Below are 20,610 nucleotides of genomic sequence, written 5' to 3'. Positions count from 1 at the left end.
CCTACTGCCATTGAGTTGATTTCAACTCATGGAGACCCCATGTGTTACAAAATGGAACTGCTCCATAGGGTTTTCTTGGTTGTAATATTTACAGAGGTAGATTGCCAAGCTTTTCTTCCACGGCACCACTAGGTGGGTTTGAACTTCCAACCTTGAGGTTAGAAGACAAGCGCAATTTGTTTGTGCTACCCAGGGACCTTACAGAGTAAATAACTGTCAATCAAGCCACCACACTGTAATCCAAGGTATCTTTATAAAACATGTATTTAGTCATTCAGTTATCTCATCTGAGTAGCTTCAATTTATTTAAAAAATTATTTTAGAAATACCATTACCAAGAACTTACCACATGAGTTGTTTTTAATGTATTGCCATCAAATCTGCATAAACTGGAGCTCTCTTCAAAGAAAATATCACATTCTTCTAACTCTTGAGCATTACAGGGAGGTTTTTCTTTATCTGGATTCGGATTCTTAAACCAGAAAATAAACGAGTTAATAAATAATGATAAAGAAATGGATTTCTTTATAATTAGAAATGTTGAGATTATAGCAATAATTAAAAACTAAATTTCAGACCCATAACCAATGAAAACATAATCAAAAACAGCAGAAATGACAGAATGATGAAATTAGCAAAAAAGGATATTAAAATAGCTATTATCAATGTGTCCCATACGATCAAAGATATAAAGTGAACAGTGAATATGATGATAAAACAGAAAATATACATAAAAAATTAAACTTCTAGATATGAAAACATAATATCTGAAATGAAAATCAAAGAGGGATTGACAGCTGATTAGACATTGCAGAAGATGGTGAGCTTGAAGACACAGCAATAGAGACTATCCAAAGTGAAGCAGAGACAGACATTGAAAGCAAAAACCAAAACAAAACAAAAACAAACCCAGTGACGTAGAACAATATTAAATGGTCTAACATGTAGGTAATTGAAAGAGAGAACAGAAAAAAATTTCAAGAAATAATGGCTGAAAATTTTTCACATTTGATACAAATTATAACCCCATAGATCTAAGACCAAAGAATCTCAAGCAAAACAAGTTAGTTCTTAAATTATAATTGAAGTGATATATTATTTGAAGCTAGTGAGTAATAAGTTAAAGACATTACTGTAAACTCTAGAACCACTAAACACACACACACACACCCACATTCACACAAACAAAAACAAAAAACACAGATATAGCTAATAAGCCAAAAGTGGCAATAAAATGGAAACATAAAAGTAATTTCAAGATACTCCATTGCTTAAATACAAGGATTACCGTATGGTATTATATGCTGCACAGAGAAAAAGATCACAATTAGGCATAAATTATACACACACATGTATATGCTAGAAATACAATCATAAAACAATTGACCAAATGTCCACACATCTAGTTTGGCTAAATAGAGTCATGTTACAGAGAATTTAATGAAATGACCTCAGAGAGTCTGTGAAATTAAATGGCTGGGAGTTCTGGAACATCTCTAATCAAAAATCTGTCCATGCCTCAGCTGGGATATGGAGCCACCTGGTGTGACTGACTGTTCCAGCTTAAATATCAACAGGGACAATTCTTGTTGCTGTGCCAGGATGAGAAAACAATTCCAACAGTGTCCTGGTTAATTGGTACCCATATGTCAGATTCATCAAGGAGGTATGTCCAGAACAGAGAACACACCCTCCACATTCCCCTTTCCCACAGACACAGTTCCCTGACAGGCTTTCACCTCAGTCACGCCCACTCCTCCATGACCCTACCCATCCTCCCCTCACATACATAGATATTCTCAACTCAGAAAAGAAAAATTTAACCTTTTCTCATTTGAGAATAGGGGCTGGGCGAGAAGAGGAATCAAGAGACAAATTATACCAGGATTTGTGTTATCATAGTTGTGCTATCACGAAGGCTGGGTTTACTATACTTTTTATAGTTGACACTGTATAATCTTATCAATTTTCTTTGAAGAAAAATACTAGTGTCATTACAGAAATTATGCTTTAATTTGAATGTCACACTTATCCTTTAAAAGTATAATCTACTTCAGCCCTAGCAGATAATCCTTTAAAGTTAGGGTAAAAGTATTTATGGCTCTGATCTCTAATTAGACTTTTTCTATTCTTTAATAACACAATGGGTTTGCATTCATTTAAACTGTTGTCTAAGACACTGTGTGGTAATGTTATAGCAGCAACAGGAAACTAATATAATATAGCCTTCTAGCTACCACTTAAGCCCAGTTCCAAAAGCCAACGGCACATTTCAGTTTTCTATTACAGCACCCCCCTCCCCACTCTTGGCACCAATTTCTGTTTCAGTTATTCTTCCCTAACCCACAACTTAATAACTTAAAACAATGACAATTTATTATTTTTTGTGATTTTGAGGTTTGACCAGGCATTTCCTCTGCTTCATGTGGTATCAAATGGGGCGCATGAACAGCTAGAAGGTTCAAATGGCTTCACTCAGAGGACTGCAGCTGGTGAGGTCTCCAGCTCAGAGCTTAGTTGGGACTCTTGTCCAGGGACCTCAGTTTTCTTCCATTTGGATCTCTCCAAGTGGACCTGGGCTTCTTCATAGCATGATGGCATAGCATGAAGGAAAAGTCAAGATATCAAGCAACAATATAAATGCTTATCAAGACTCCTCCACTTCTACCATGCTTGCTAATGTCTCATCAGCCAAAGCTGGTCACATGGCCAAGCCCCAAGTTATTGCGAGAGGGAAGAAATAATATCAGTCTTACACAAACACTCCAAAAACCATGGTTCCTTAGGGGCCACCAAAGTAGCAGTCTACCATAAGTATGATATTAAACCAAAAAAAAGCCAAACCCGTTGCCATCGAGTCAATTCGGACTCATAGTGACCCTATAGGACACAGTAGAACTGTCCCATAGGATTTCCAAGGAACGGCTGGTGGATTCAAACTGCCGCCTTTTGGTTACCAGCCAAACTCTTAAACACTCCACCGCCAAGGCTCTGCTGGTATGATATTACTTATATAAAATAAAAAACCAGGCAAAACTTATCCATGGTGATGAAAGGTAATAGTGGTTACCTTTGGAGGTAGGGAGAAAACTAGAAAGAGGAATGAGAGACTTCTGGAGTGCTAGTAATATTTCATTAGTAGTTAGAGTTGTCTTTTTTTTTAAATACGCAGAACTATATAGTTATGATTTGTGCACTTCTCAGAAAAAACTGCCTTTATGTGCAGATGACATGATTCCGTATGTTTTTCCAAAACATTACAAACACACCAGTGTTCAGGTGTATACAACTTTTTCAAAAGTATCAATATTCATTTGAAACCATCAAGTTCAAAAGGTAATTTAGCAGCAATTATATACAACCACAAAACAGCCCCCATTAATACACTACTATTATATCCCTAGAGCCTACTGCAATTTGCTGAATGAATGCTTAAGGGCAATGTAGCCTGTATGGTTTGCTGTGACAACGAGGCTATAAAATCAAACTTTTATAGTCTTATACATGAATTCCTGGTTACTGCTGAAATTTCCAATTGTTGCTGGCAAACATGAAACTTGGTGTCTCAATTTTGGACATGTTTTTGCAGATATTTACTTTCAATATTCTAATCTTTTCTTTCTATCTTAGGATGTAACTAACTCTACTGCATACTAATTCTTCATACAGTCTTTCTCATTACTGTAATCCAAGATAGCAATAAAACAGATCCTGTACATGTGCTGACTGATAATATATATACACACACTCATATATACATACACACACGCCCCCTGCACACATACCCACACATTTATGTATATTCACAGTGTGTAAGGAACAAATACTTTAAGCTATATTCAAACAGCAGGTCAGTAGTATCTATGACTTTTAAAACAAGAAAAGCAAAATAAAGTTTGAAAACCACAGCATAATCCTCACATAAAATACTCCAGGACCTTTGGAAAATCATACTACTACTTCAGTTGCTTACCAGTTCTTCAGAGGTCAAATGCATTAAACGTTCAGCTATTGCAGCACACTGGGCTGAGTCCCTTATGAATTCCCCTTGTTTATCTCCGACTATTAGCTCTGGCCATGTCAGGCCTTCATTCTTCTTAATCAAAGAAATTTCCAAGCTAGAAGGTTAAATGGAAAAAGTGATGTTACATTAAGCAACTATGCAAATTATACAATCAGTAACATATAAAAAGTATCTTTCATAGTAATTATCCCTGTTGTCCAGAGAATGCTTTACCAAAACTCTTATTTTAGCTTTGCATGCAGTAGAAAGCCTTTCATCCAAGGCTAAATAACTTATATTTAACAAATAAACAAGGAAGTATCATGAGAAATTCTCCAAAAGACCATTATAAATGCAGTTTTTGAAAAATCTTTTAGTATGAATGTGAAGGACGACTCGAAGATAATGACTGGAAAAAGCGATACCATCCAGAAAAAGTATTGTGTAGTCTAGGCGTGTGCTGTGTTCCGGAATTTAAGTAATATGGAAATGCAAGGGGCAGGGAGGAGGGGTCATATAAAGTTAACTGAATGGACCGGTAGCTAAACGGTACCTGTCTGTGTAGGGAGCCAACAATTAACTTTATATTCACAAACTAGTACCCATACTATTTGATTATTAGTCTAAAGAGCAGGCAGGTTAAAGCAATCCAAAGTTTTAAAATACACATTTTAAAAGAACTGAAAAAAAAAAGAAATTAAATGTGGTCTCACTAATTTATTTAAAATCTAATGCTGTACATTTAAGTTGTTAAATACAAATTCTAAAGGCACTATAAAGGGCCTGGCAAGGAACTGACATCAAGAACTGATGCCAGCAGGAAAGGGAGAGCGCTGAGCCAGGGCAGACTGAACACAGGAGAATAAGAAGGTTGGGCCCATGTTCCTCTTGAATAGGAAGCGAAACCCAAGCAAGCTGCTTCAGAAGCAGCCCTTGCTGTGTAACACAGAGAAAAGTGGGGTGGTGGTAGCTGCTCCACAGAGCAAAGTAAATTTGTCCATGTGCCATCTTTGTACACGTGGCACCATACTAACCTATGCCCTGAAACACAATTGCAAGCAAACAACTGCAAGAATATAATAACAGCTATTATCATAATTATCAAATAGAATATGCAAACGTATCAGCTATTCTTTTTCAAGGCTGTTATTTTCACCACCTCCTGAATTAATTACACCATTTTAAAATTTTTGAAAACTACTTATTTTAAGAGACTATACAAAATAAAATCTTAGGTAATATAAGGTCCTATCATCAGCACTGAAAATTGTCACCGCAATTGATAATGCTCAAATTTAGTTATATTTTCTAAGGAGAAATATAATCTTGATACTAATGATGATACTAACAATAACAATGGTAGTAATAATGATGACAAGAGCAGCTTATATTTGCCTAATACGTACTATATGCCAGATACTACCTTAAGTACTTTTTATGTTTTAACTCATTTAATGTTCACCACAACCAAATAAGGTACGTACTATTATGATACCTCTGAATTACAGTATTGGCGAAGAACACTGAATATACCACGGACTACCAAAAGAACAAATAAATTGGTCTTGGAAAAAGTACAACCAGAATGCTTCTTAAAAGCGAGGACAGGGAGACTTCGTCCCACATACTTTGAATATGTTATAAGAAGGGACCAGTCCCTGGAGAAGGACATCATGGTTGGTAAAGTAGATGGCCAGCGAAAAAGAGGAACACCCTCAATGACATGGACTGACACAGTGGCTGCAACAATGGGCTCAAGAATAACGATTGTGAGGACAGTGCAGGACTGAGCAGTGTTTTGTTCTGTTGTATACAGGGTCGCTGTGAGTCGGAACCGACTCAACGGTACCTAACAACAACATTATTATTTCCATTATACAGGTAAGAAAAAAGGCACTGAGAGGTTAAGTAACTTTCCAAGGTCACAAGCTAGCAGTCTGGTTCCAAGTCCATGTTCTTCACTACTTCACTACTTAGTTTCTCTGTAAAAGTATATGTAAACAGCTATTAAGGAACTTTTACCCAGTGACCAAAAGGTATACATACCGTCCTTAGTTGCTACCTAAAAAAGTTAGAAAGAGTTCATACAATTTCAGTTACACAACCCTGTTAGCATGACTGCATTTCCGCATTTTAAAAATACTGTCCCACTATCCAAGCCAAAAGGAACATATAATGCCAAACATAATAAACTTCAGACTTATTAACTAATCATTCCAAAGTGAGAGGGAACATTTATTAATTATTTGAAAAACAGAGAGATGAATAATCAAGTACAAAAAATTCTGTGTTTTTAAACTAATGACACTACCTACACATCATAGTAATTATCTTTTGTAACATAAAATACTAATCAAGCACCTCAGATTTAGTGGGAAAACAATTCTGGTCTAGGTTTATGTATTAAATGCTGAAAGTATTTTCCCTAAACTTTTGCTGGGTTACTGCTTGATGACTTACATTTAACAATATGTTCTAGCTGATTTGCCTATTACAAATGCTGCCCTCAAATCTCTCACACATTCCTAAAATATGATTAAATATATGGAGATACATTTTTTAAAGATTCTTTCAAATAACTGAGTTTTTAATATGATATATTTAAAAATGTAACTAAGTCATGACTCATCTCCATTAATAAAATGAATTCAGGATACCAGCTTTTAAAGCTTAAAAAATTTTTTGAACTAGATGCATATTTCTTAGACACTCATGATGTAGACTTTTATCAGACTCATATGGTCATACTGCTACTACTCAAGAACCATACTCAGCATAAAAAATATCTAATGTATCCTTCATGCAACATTAACCTGGTGGTCAGAAGATCTAGTTCTATTACAAACCAACCAAACACCCGTTTTCTGACCAAATTTGAGCATTTTTTAAATTGAGTGCCTAATACTATTAATTAATCCATCAATGAATTCAATAATTACTTAGGCTTGATCTATAATGAAAGAAAGTAATCTCAATACAAATGATTGGGGAGTGAAGTATCTGGGACAATAGATTTACAAAGGGCCATAGTAGTGACAGTGGAAAATTATATTTTTTGTAAAACAACCTTAAAAGAAAACCTTTTTTTTACCTTTTTTATATACTCCATTTACTGAGGTATAACTTACAAATGATAAAATTCACAGATTTTAAGGGCAGAATTCACTAAGTTTCACAAATGTATACCTGTGTAACTCAGTGAAGCTACCGAACATTTTCACCATCCCAGAAAGTTCCCTTGTGCCCTTTTCCAGTCAATTTTCCTACACCCTAAGGTACTATGTGTAGGGAAATAGTCCCTACTATTCTGATTTTTATCACCACAGATGAGTTCTATCACTTCTAGAATGCTACACACATGGAATCATAAACTATATAATTTTGGGGGGGGGGGTTGGCTTTTTCCACTCCCCGTAATGTTTAACTCATTCATATTGTTGTATCAGTAGTTCATTCTTTTTTATTGCTGAGTAGCATTTCGTTATATGAATATACCACAATGTGCTTATCCATTCGCCTTTTGATGAACAAACATTTGTTTCCAGTTTTTGTCTTTTATGAATAAAATTACTATAAACACATTTTTACAAAATGTTTTTTGGCTTTGTTTTGTTTTTTAACATGTTTTCTCTTTGGTAAATATTCAGGAGTAAAATTGCTGGTTTATAAACTAAGTATATGTTTAATTTGACAAGAAACTGCTAAAGAGTTTGTCAAAGTGACTGTATGCTTTTTAAACTCCCACAAGTAGTGCATGAGTTGCTGGTAGCTCCACATTCTCTTCACCATTTGATGCCTCAATCTTAGTAGTTTCGGCCATGCAGTGGTGTCTGACTCTGGCTTTAGTTTGCATTTCCCTGATGACTAATGGTATTGATCACCTTTTCATGTACTTATTATTCATATATCTTCTATTGTGAAGTGTCTACTCAAATCATTTGACCATTCTTTTTAAATCGGGTTATCTTTTTATTATAGATTTGTAGGGCCTTTGTATGAATTGTGTCCATAAAAAAGGTATGTTGAAGTCCTAACCCTTGCACCTGTGAATGTGACCCTGTTTGGAAACAGAATCTTTGAAGATGTTATCAGTTAGGCCATAATGGAATGGTGAGTACTAATCCTATATGACTAGTGTATATAAGAGAAGATACACAGAGACAGGGAGACAGGCGAAAGAAGCCATGTGATGCTGCAGCTGCAAGCCAAAGACCACCTGGAGCTAGAAGCTAGAAGAGAGGCATGGAAGAGATTCTCCCTTAAAGCCTCAGAAGGAATCAATATGGCCAACACCCTGATCTTGGACTCCCAGTCTCCAGAACTGTGAGACAACAAATTTCTAATAAGCCATCCAGTTTGTGATACTTTGTAACAGCAACTGTAGGGAACTAATACAGACTTCTTTACACAGTGAGGACACAAACCCTTTGTTTGATATGTGTACTGTGATTATTTTCTTTCAGTCTATGGCTTGCCTTTTTCTTTTCTTAACTGCATCTTTAAAAGAGCAGAAGTTTTCAATTTTGATGTGCAGAAATCTTTTTGTTTTGATAAACTCTAATTTATTATTTTTTTCTTTTATATTTACTATTTTTTGTGTGTGTGTCCTGAACATAGAATTTACAAAAATACATAAAATGGCCAATATACAGAAGAATAAATACTTATCCTCCACAATTTCCAAAGATATTTCAATTATTCCACCTCTGGAATTTATCCTTCAAATATATTCCTACACATGTGAAACTATATCGATATGAAAGTTACTCACTGTAGTAAAAGATTGGAAACAATCTAAATGTACCACAGTAAAGAACTGATTTTTTTAAATGATAGTGCAGTTGATAACAGTAAAATACTATGAAGTTATGAACATTTTAAACTCTTTATGTATTCTTTATGGAAAAATCTCTAAAATTTACTGTTGGAAGTAAATAAAAGCAAGCTGTATAACTGTGTACAGTTTGTGTTAAAAGCTTTTTTGTTTGAAGGGAAAAAAGATTACACATACTGTTTGATATGCACAAAATACCTCTGGAAGGAAAGTAATAACAGTGGTTGTGGAGGGTGAGAGGATGGGTGACTGCAGGGCCTGGAAGGGAGGGAGATTTCTCAGTGTATACTTTTACATATTTTAAATCTTTGAATAATGAGAATGTATTCTCTAGTCAGCAAATTAAAGAAAAAAAGACAACCCAACTAAAAAGCTTAAAAATTAAGATTTTTTTTAACCTATCAAATTTGCAAATATTATTAACATTATTGTTACTATTATATCGAGTGCGTGATACAAAGCACTAATATATACTGCAAGTAATAATGATAGTAGTAACTTTAACCTTTACTACCATTATCCTCTTTGACCCAATAACCTGTTGCCTTCGAGTCGATTCCGAATCACAGTGACCCGTTAGGACAGAGCAGAACTGCTCCTATAGGGTTTCCAAGGAGCAGCTAGTGGATTTTGGTTAGCAGCCGTAGTGCTTAACCACTATGCCACCAGGGCTCCTTTGACCCAGTAATTCCACATTTAAGAATCTTTCTTAAAGAAGTAATCAGCAATACAAAAAAAACCTATTGTAATTGACCTTTGATGTAACCACTGTGGACAGCAGTGAAAAAAATGGATACAGAATAAAATAATAAAAAATCAAAATTTAAATATAAATGAAACTATAAAAATACCTATTATTTTCTTTAATTATATATGTACTACTTTCATGATCAACAGATGAATAGAGCTTTCCTTCCAAAAACAGCTGACCGTTCAGCACAATGCTGATGTGATCAGGCAAAAACTGTACTTGAATATCCTCCTTAGTAGTGTCTTCTGGAAGCTGGGTTGTTATTGTCAAATCATCTTCAGTCTGTTGCCAGTAATACAGAGGTTCTACTGGGAAAGGAAAAATGCTTTATGTAATAAGAAATGAGACTAGAATACAAAAATCTAACATACAGAACACTTATCTAAAAGAATATTACCATATTTTCTAGTAATGAGCTAAATAATAATAATAAATACACACAGATCTTTCCAGGGAACTTTCACTTAAAGAGTTATAGCAATTACAATCAACATTTTCCTCTTCCAGTCTTATCTAATGCTCCACAAGATAAGCACCCAAAAAATACCGACAGCAATCCTTTATTCTCATTCTTCTCCTTTCTCCCTTATCTTCATCCTTCTCTTCTTCTCTCTCTCCTACACACACACACACACACACACACACACACACAGTGGATTCTGAATTCGAAAGAATACCAAAAATGTCATAAACCACTGTCTGATAACAAAACTTTCACCACGGCTTAGATTTGCCAACATTATGCAATGTAACTCTGTGATATAGGAGATGATATATTTGGTAGGATATACACACACATACACACACACACACACACACACACACACAAAGATGCATTTTCCTTGTAATATGTAGCTACTGATTATCCCACTCCACTACTTTGTTGCATGTAATATAGGAAATTCAAGGGCTGTCAGCATATTCAGTCTAGCTCCTAAATAAAATAATCTCCCTTCATCTCTATCTATATCTCCTTGGCTATCTCAGAAAGCCAGCTACTACAGAAACATCTTTTGGTTCATCATACTATAATTATGGCAATAAGAAAATAGGGTTTAAATGTAAAATAAATAAATATTTGCTAAATAGCATTCATAAACATTGGTTTGTCTACTCTCTTACCAGGAAAGAATATAACATATTGGCCAGTCTTGGGCCTGAGTCTTGGCTCAATCATTTATTAACTTTGATAAGCAGCTTTAACGTCTGAGCCTCATTTTCCTAATCAATAAAACAGTATAGTAGGATATTCACACCTCATAGAATTGTTGACATTTAAATGAGTAAATGCATATAAAACATTTAATATTAATCTGTTACTTAAATATATTTTAAACTCTCACTAAATGTGGCTTTGTTATTTTTTAAAATCATTTTCATGCCATTTCATGCAGAAACTTTGGAGGTTCTTTGATATTCTCAAACATACAGAATAACTATAATGTATCTTCCTGAATGGTAACTTTTACTGGAAGTTTAAGAAAAATTTACTTTAACAAACATGATCACAGTATAGAAATGAATGTAAAATCTATGTGAATTTTTAAGACAAAATTGTTACTTTGGGGGTATCACACTGATTGAGTGGCTTCTAAGATCCTCTCTCCTTTGCCTTTAGGAGTACTTTTAGTGTAAACTTACAAGTTTGAAAAACAGCTAAGAGGATTGACAACCATAAGCTCCATCAGGGCAAGTGATTTGTTTTATTCATCTTTCTTTCTTCCACAACAGGTAGCGAAGCAGTTTAAACATAACAATTACTCAATGAATAACTTGTGTCAAATAATGGAAATAGGAGGGAGTCTGAAATATCTCATGAGCTTTTAGTACAAACTAAACGACACGGAAGCACTAAAGAGAAGAGTCAGATATTTTTTTAATCCCTCCCGTAAAAGTATACCCAAAACCCCAAATCCATTGCTGTCAAGTCCATTCTGACTCATAGCTACCTTACAGGAGGGTAGAACTATCCCATAGAGTTTCAAGGCTGTACTCTCTACAGAAGCAGATTGCTACATCTTTCTCCCATGGTCGGCCTGATGAGTTTGAACTGCCACCAGGGCTCCTTCAAAAGTATACAAGGACCTTAAATAATTTTCTCAATTGCTGGCTGATCTGAGTGGCTTCCTATGCCTTTAGAAATAGAATTTTAGGTCTTTGAAGAAAATATTACTAATTATATCTATTGCAAACCCTGGTGGCATAGTGGTTAAGCACTATGGCTGCTAACCAAAAGGTCAGCAGTTTGAATCCACCAGGCATTCCTTGGAAACTCTAGGGTGGAGTTCTACTCTGTCCTATAAGGTCGCTATGAGTCAGAATCAACTCGACGACAACAGGTTTTTTTTTTTTTTATGACAATACCAAGTAGCTAATAGACAATACAGCTTCTTGAGGTTTACAGAAAATGAAACCAATATGTATACTTAGAATGAGTGTTTTAAAAAAGGCATACTAATTAACAAACTATCCAGAATTTTTTAAAATTACAACCTCTTGCCATTATTTTTGTGAAAATCCCATGACAAAATAAAACATAAAAGAAACTCCCCAATAGAAACTGAGTACAAGAAATCAAGTGAGGGCTGTTCACTGGCAGGAAAACAGAAAAATGGAGGGCATTAGGGGTTTATATCAAGGAACAATGGTTATAATAATGAATTCAGGAAGGGTACAAGATATAATGTGAGAGTTCAACAAGGAAGAACGCCTTCACTGGCAGTTAGTGTTTTAAACACATTTTGTATCCTACCTAGTCTGTCTTGGAACTACATAGTCCTAGCTATACTGGCAGAACAATTCTAAGGATTAAGACATTCTTTCACAGTTGCTCACCAAAGGCATTCTGACGGGCAGGTGATTTAGAATCATGAACAATTACTCTTAGGAGAATTTAACATTATAATTGAGAGAGAATCCTGGCATTTTTTCAGAAAGGGATCTTAACCAAAAACACATCACATATGAGGAAACAGGTGCTGAGAGACTAAATAAAAGACCTCTAGGCACAACTCCTTTGTATTCAGAGGTATATATATTTATAAGCCTAGGGAAAATACTTTTCAAATGTTATTACATTAATATTTGCAAATATTTTTCAAATAATTTATTTTAAAAATCTACGCAAATATAAAAATAGAGAAATTAAATGTTATTTAAATAATTAAGTTGTTTAAGTAATAAGAAAGTTGATTCAAAGAGTAATATGTATAATTGTTAAATACTGTAAAAATGCCAGTTAAGGATAATATACTTTTCTCTGCCTATTAATATCAGAAATATGAATAGTAATGATTAAGGAGGAGTATTTTCTTGAATAGCTATAAAAGAATATGTATTCTTTCTATATAAATACAAATATCTTTTAAAAGACATTTGTTATTCTTTTCATTGTAAAACATGACCTCAGTTCATTCATTCAACATAGCAAAAAATCAGTGATTCTAACTTGTTTAAGTTTAGTATGAAGGGTAGAACATGTTCCTTAGTACATACCAGTAATAAACCAAATTTAGCTTATGTTAAAAGATTAAATTCATAAACTCCCCATCAATACCAATAACATGTTGGCTTCTCAAATAAACACCTACAGCACACAGACATTACTGATTGAATAAATATTTATTAAACATGTAACTAGGTAAGTTAATGTGCAGACCTTTAAAAAACATTTTTGGTAATTACAACATTATTAAATCAGTTCACACCGTTTACCTGGTATAGTTTACAAAACACTCTTCTGGGAAACATAAAGAAAAAAAAAAAATTAAGCATCTCTCTTGCCCTGGTAGAACCCATAATCTAACTGGGAAGATAAAACAGACATAAATATGTATGCACATACATATACACAAGCTCTATGAGGATTGAAAGTAAAATTACCTTTGATTTTCTCTGACATGTTTTCATTCTTATTTTCTTCAAGATCCTGACCAGTTTGAATAAACTGGAAGGACTTGTAGGAAACAATCATTAGACCATTTCCATCAGGTTCAAGAGCAGCATAATGTGGCACTGACTTTCCACGGAGAATTTCATGCTTAATTATTTCATATTTTTTATTATCTGTAGGAAAACAAAGCATTTTTGAACACAACATTAGAAACAACTTTATAATGAAAATATTTGTACATTAATTTTAATTAAAATTAAGTATTTTAAGTTTACATTAAAAGGCACACTATTAAAAGTCTTTTCATAAGAATAAAAACTTTACAACTTGATTTCCTGAAGATAAATTCTGATTTCTAAATACTGGGTCTGATGAAATTTGTTTGCTCTAGGTTATGCTATCCAATACTGTAGCAACTAGCTACCCAAACCCATTGCCACTGAGTCGATTCCGACTCATAGCAATCCTACAGGACAGAGTAGAACTGCCCCCATAGGGTTTCCAAGGAGCACCTGGTGGATTCAAACTGCCAACCTTCTGGTTAGCAACTGTTGCTCTTAACCACTACGTCACCAGGGTTTCCAACTAGCAACAAGTGCGTATTTAAGTAAAATTAAGAATTCAGTTCCTCAGTCACACTAGCCACATTTCAAATGCTCAAAGCACATGGCTAGTGGCTACCGTACTGAACGGCACTTAGAAAACATATCCGTCTCCAGAAAGTTCTATTGAACAGCAGTACTCTAGACTTTGAAAGTGATGGACTGACCTGGAGTATCAGCTTCTGAAGGACCAACCTTTTCCTTGACAACAGCCTATCCAACTTCCCAGCAGGTATGTATATAAGATACATCTTCTCTCAAGAGCCACAAATTGAACATAAGGGGAAAAGTGTGCTGTGGACTACTTTTCTGCCTGTTCTAGGCACTGGTTAGGGGTTTTCTTAAAATGAAATATGTTCATAATAAAAATGAGTTTCATACACACTCAGAAATCCACATGCCTATTATCATCAAATACAAATAATGGCACTTTAAACATTTAGAGATATAAACAACTAATCGGATCCTAAAAGTTTTAGGTACAGTAACTGAATTTATTCTCCTATGAAAATAGGTTACTTTTTCCTTTTAGAAGTACTCAAACGTTTCAGGTAATTCCATTCATACCTTTACTTATACTCTGTTACTGCTAAAGTGGACTAACTTATAAGCTTCACACTGAATAGTCAAAAAATCACAACTCAATGTCTTATGAGTTCTACATAGTAATACAATAATAATACAGTTTGTTTATCTCTAACATTCTTTTTACTCTAAATCCTCACCTACATTCATTCATTTCATAAATATTTAAGAAGAGGTTTGGAATTTCATGGCTGAACTAAAAACTCCTATACTTTCGCCATGGTATGAGATTGTACATGCAGGGCAAAAAGTCCTAACTATCTTTACAAAATTTGACACTATTTATTTTCTAGCGTGACTATTCCCAATATGTGTGTAACAAAAAATAACAGATGGGTCTCACACAATGAATTCCATGGTAAAGTAAGTTTCGGAAATGCTGGATTTTATATATAGATATATATATATAGATATATATATAAATATAAATATATATAGATAGATATAGACAGATAGATAGATATATAGATATAGATATAGATATAGATATAAATATATATATACTTTTTTTTTGGCTTAAAATTTCATTATGCATAATGCTTAATGGGAACACTGTATTCCACATTTCAAACTTATTTTACCACAAAATATAATTTGTCAAGCGTTTCACTAAACACAGCTTGGAAAACACTGCTGTGTTAGGTTAATTTGAAAAAAAAAAATTGAAAAAGAAAGGGAGAGTAGAACAGCTATATTAGTAACAGGGGAGCGTGGCAGGGAAGAGCTAGACATTAAGAAGAGAAAAGAAAGATACTGTTATCCACAGAGAGAATTAATGTTTCTACAATTATAACCTTGGGAGAACCAGTTGAGGCAAGGAAACAAAGATGAAGGGAATGGAGGTGATGGAGGTACAGCAGAGTCTTGCTGTGTTCTGAGGCAATCTGATGAAAGTTATTGTAGACTGAGCTAAATCTGTTACAGAACCAAGTGTCCTGGAGAAGGAGAGGAGGAATGTGCATGAAGATTTCTCTTTTAAAATGTTAAAGTGCATACCTTAATAAAAAAATTAAAGCTTCTATTATCTAAAGCTTATTGTTAGTTGCCGTCAAGTCAATTCCGACTTATAGTGACGCCATGTGTGCAGGGTTTTCAAAGCTGTGACCTTTCCGAAGATCACCATGCCCATCTTCCAAGGCACCTCTGGATGGGTTCAAACTGCCAACCTTTCGACTAGGAGTGAAGTCCTTAACCGTCTGTACCACCTAGGGACTCCTTATATTATCTAAAGAAGGGTTCAGCAAATTATGACCTGTGGCCCCAGTCAGAACCTCTGCCTATTTTTGTACGACCTGAAAACTAAGAATGAATTTTACATTTGTAAATGGTTGGAAAAAATCCAAAGAATAAACCCTTAATTACATGTAAAATGATATGAAATTCAAATATCGGAGTCCACAAATATAACATTATTGAAACACAGTGATGCTCATTCATTTCTGTATTGCTGATGGCTGCTTTTGTGCCATACTGGCATAGTTGAGTAGTTGTGACAGAGATCATACAGTCCACAAAGCCTGAAGTATTTACCATCTGGTCCTTTACAGAAAAAGTTTGCCAACCCCTAATCTAAAGGTTTAAGTTACTCTGCTCCTCCAGAGATAGAACAACAACACTGGAGGAAAAGGAACAGACAAATCATATTAAATACTTCAAATAACAAATCTGAGAGATTTGTTCAGCTTAATTAAAAAACTATTCTGCCATATAGAGACAGGCAGAGAAAGGGAGGGAAGCACTGTTCTAAAATAAAAGGGAAAGGCCTCTTAGAAAACATCTACTAAGAGCCTTATCAGATTGCAAACTGGCAGCTATAGTAAATAAATATTTTTTCCATAGAGATAAATAATAATTTAAAGCTGTCAAGTTAAATAAGTAAGTCAATAAAACTTGCCAAGAAAGAGAAGAGGCATCATGGAAAACAAGCTCCCTTAGTTCTCGACTACAGAAAAAATACACATAGTGAGTCAGTAAGAACTAAGCACTGGCAAAGAGCAAGCCCACACTATTAAGGGAATTCTAATTAATAGAGGAGAAAAATGCCCAAGTTAAAAGCTAGACAGACAGCTCAAACAGACCAACGGTCAGGACTTTTCTACACCTGGAAGCACTTTGAGTGAGAAAAAGTAACAGTCTTCCTAAGAGTAGAAATAAACAACAAAGCTCAATTCGATTTTAAAAAAATCATAGTTACGATTTAATGAAATAAAGGTACTCATTTCCATCTAACTATTATATTTAAATTGAACTGTAATTTACAATTGATTTTAGATATATAAATATAAATTCTTGTGTAAGAACATTTGTATATATTAATACATGTTTTAAATTCTTCAAAAATTATGTAATAATATCTCCTTTTATACAAAACATACAATTGACTATGAAAGCACACTACTATTTTTTCTGTTACCCATATCTGAGAACTTAACTACAGATACCACTCAGTCCATCAGGTGACAGGTCCTAGAATCGTAACATAACGCCCAAGAAAGTGCAAACATTTACAGAGCCTTGCATTTCAAAACCTATCAAATGATGGCAACCACCACAGAAAGATTCAGAATTTTTTTATATTTTACCTTTATTTTTCTTACTGATAGTGACCCATTCCAAAGAAACATAGAAACCGCTTCCTTTCATATCCAATTCCTCCTTTTCTATTCGAAGAAGTAGGGCAGCTATTGAATGTTCTTCATCTTTTAGCAATGAGATACTGTGAATTATGATAAAAGGACTCCCAAGCTCTTCATTAAACATGATCTGCAAAAAAAGATTACACACCAAACACGAAAATGTACATATTACACGAATGTAGATAGCACAGAGGGAATACACAGAATTCTGACAATCCAACAATCGATGTGGATATACAAGGAGTACAAAAATTAAAAAAAAAAAAAGCCTTTAGATAAAGGTAGCAAGATTGAATAATGTCCCTCGAAGAACACTTAAAAAATATCTATTTGTATAACACAAAAATGATCAGTACTCTTGGCTTGAAAACACCAGGGCATCTAAAAAGTATCTAAAGGAGAATGAGAACTGAAAGTGAAGACACAGGAGGCAGGTCAACTGTTCACTCTCCCATCTCTTCCCCTAACTCATATATAATTTAGTTCTGCTTTCTCCCTCTTCCTTTCTGGAAACTGTGGAGGTGTTTTTGTGTGCATGTTCATGCACATGCTTTTTCTCTGTTGGTTTTATTTTATTTTTAATTTGTTTAGAGAGGTAAGAGTCAAAGGAATTGCAGAGCAAATCACTGTAAAACTTTATTCTCTCAAAAACAAAAGGGCCCATTTGCCTTCAAAAGACATAATTCAACAAATGCTGTTTAAAATACAATCCTACCAAACAATTCCAGGGACAGAGTAGCAGGGGCAGGGTTCTGGGGACCATGCTTTCAGGGGACATCTAGGTCAATTGGCATAACAAAGTTTATTAAGAGAATGTTCTGCATCCAACTTTGCTGAGTAGCATCTGGGGTCTTAAAAGTTAGCGAGTGGCCATCTAAGATGCATCAATTGGTCTCAACTCACCTGGAGTAAAGGAGAATGAAGAACACCAAAGTCACAAAGAAAGCATGAGCCCAAGAGACAGGAGGGCCACATAAACCAGACTCCACCAGCCTGAGATCAGAAGAACTAGATGGTGCCTGGCTACCACCAAAGACCGCCCTGACAGGGAACACAACAGAGAGTCCCTGATGGGGCAGGAGAAAAGGGGGGTGCAGAACTCAAATTCTAGTAAAAAGACCAGACTTAATGGTCTGACTGAGACTGGAGGAACCCCAGAAAGCATGGATCTCCAGACTCTCTGTCAACCCAGAACTAAAACAATTCCCAAGGCCAACTCTTCAGACAAAGATTAGACTGGACTATGGGACATAAAAATGATACTCGTGAACACAATGCTTCTTAGCTCAAGTAGATACATGAAACTAAATGGGCAGCTACTGTCCGGAGGTGAGATGAGAAGGCAGAGAGGGTCAGGAGCTGGTAGAATGGACCAGGAAATCAGGGGTGGAAAGGAGGAGTGTGCTGTCACAGTATAGGGAGTGTAATTAGGGTCACATAACAATGTATGTATACATTTCTGTATGAGACTAACTTGAATTGTAAACTTTCACTTAAAGTACAACAATAAATAAAAATAAAATACAATCCTGAAGTTGCTTTTAAAAAAGTAAATCTAAATATATACAGAGATACACAAAATCTTATCAAATTCTTGTTTATACCAAGAGCATATACTCTAAAGTAAAAGACTTTTCATTAGCAGGAATACTAAATACGAGAGATTTTTGAGACTCATTGCTGAACAAGATTTTCAGACGAATAACTACGGAAAAATGAATAGTTGAAAAAACATCTTACTAAAAGAACAGCGTCTCTCTCTTTTTTTTTTTTAATGTATATCTGGAATTCCCTCATACCTGCTCCTTGAAAGACTTGTAATGACAAGTTCACTTTAAAGTCATCTATTTCCCCAAGTGTTTGAGAACTTCTGCCAAAATTATTCAAATAGTAGATCTCTGGAATCTATTCTAAAGGTTTCCATAAGCAGAATGAAAAAATAAAAAACCATCAAGTACTCCTAACAGAGATGATAGATGAAGACAGGTTTTTGATTGGTTGACTGGGTTTTGCTTTAGGGGAGACAAAAAGGAGCCCTAGTGGTGCGGTGGTTAAGTGCTCAGCTGCTAACTGAAAGGTCGGTGGTCCAAACCCACCAGTGGCTCCACAGGAGAAAGATATACGGCAGTCTGCTTCCATAAAGATTACAGCCTTGGAAACCTGTCCAACCGTGTTGCTATGAGTTGGAATTGACTCCACAGCAATGGGTTATGGGAGACAAAAGAGGAGGAAGGGCAAGTGAGAGTGAAAGTATTGCCGGGTACAAGGAGCTAGTTTGTTTCCTCCTTTTCTTTCTCTCACACCTGAATAAGAGAGACTGGAATAAAACCCGAGTAGATGCCTGGGCTTCTAAAACTCATTATGCTGAAGTTTCCAGTCTTCTGAACGAGTTCACTATCTGAACTGTGATATTGTTACTATACAGCATCATCATATTAGAGGCAACACATTTGGAAAGCACATTTCTACATTTCAGTCATCACCACCACCCTTGGCCCCCTTTTAATATCATGTCCCCCAATTACTCCTACCTCTAGCTTCCTCTCTGTTACACCGATTCCTCCAAAACTCCAGAAACACACCTGTTTCTCCTAAAGTGATCAGTATTCTGCAGTACTCTTCTCACCTCACTGACCCCCAATGTCCAGTCAAAACTATTAACTGATAACACTGGAGACATGCTTATTTCATTACAGCAGTGTATAATGAAGACAGCATGAAGTAGATTTAAACTTTTCATTGAATGAAAAAAAATTTTGTTTATCTAAGGCCTAATATGTGATAAGGAGATACAAACAGCAGAAACCAATAGAATTATAAACCCATATGAATCTCCTTCTGGTGTAATGTGTGGTGTTATTTTTAAGCTGAGGGTGAGGTGGGTCAGTCTGTCTTTCCTATTCTCCCCTTAAAGCCAACGGAATCCACTCAGCTTGATAACAGATAAATTCTTATCCATCTCTCTTCTGCCAATCAGTCTCAAAATCTCTTCCAACCTTTTCAGGTGGCTGTGCTATATACAACATTGCCTTACTGAAAAAAAATTAAAAAATAAAAGTTATTACTAGAGGCCAGAGCAGAAAATATCAGTGTCCAGATAATATTTATTTGAAACTAGAATGCAAACAGCTCCTGTATACAAGTTATTGTTGTTCTGGTTGTTTAGTATGGGGTTTTTTTGCTTGGTTTTTTGAACATACTACAATTGAGTAGGATAGGTAAATCACTTAGTATAATATTGTAAGATAGGTAAACCATTTGCTCCTAAGGCCTTACTGGTTTTTCTCAAATAATTTAAGCCCATTTT

General features: G+C 35.0%; 1 protein-coding gene across 3 annotated transcripts in view; it reads right to left on the bottom strand.

Moving 5' to 3' along the window:
- Positions 1-20,610, bottom strand: part of NUDCD1 (NudC domain containing 1) — a 65,966-nt gene that overhangs the window by 20,169 nt on the left and 25,187 nt on the right. For 2 of the 3 annotated variants that reach the window (XM_023725981.1, XM_023725983.1), the window contains exons 4-8: positions 17,250-17,430; positions 13,471-13,653; positions 9,689-9,896; positions 3,974-4,118; positions 347-472 (exon numbers count right to left, since the gene is read on the bottom strand). In XM_023725981.1, coding sequence (XP_023581749.1) covers positions 347-472; positions 3,974-4,118; positions 9,689-9,896; positions 13,471-13,653; positions 17,250-17,430 — 843 coding nt within the window. The remainder of the gene's footprint in view (positions 1-346; positions 473-3,973; positions 4,119-9,688; positions 9,897-13,470; positions 13,654-17,249; positions 17,431-20,610) is intronic. The other variant, XM_004370687.2, reaches the window with a different exon arrangement.

Source organism: Trichechus manatus, unplaced genomic scaffold, assembly GCF_000243295.1.
Source record: "Trichechus manatus latirostris isolate Lorelei unplaced genomic scaffold, TriManLat1.0 scaffold00009, whole genome shotgun sequence".
NCBI classification, from domain to species: domain Eukaryota; kingdom Metazoa; phylum Chordata; class Mammalia; order Sirenia; family Trichechidae; genus Trichechus; species Trichechus manatus.
Note: the sequence above shows the minus strand (reverse complement) of the source record. Positions and strands in the feature narration are given on the sequence as shown.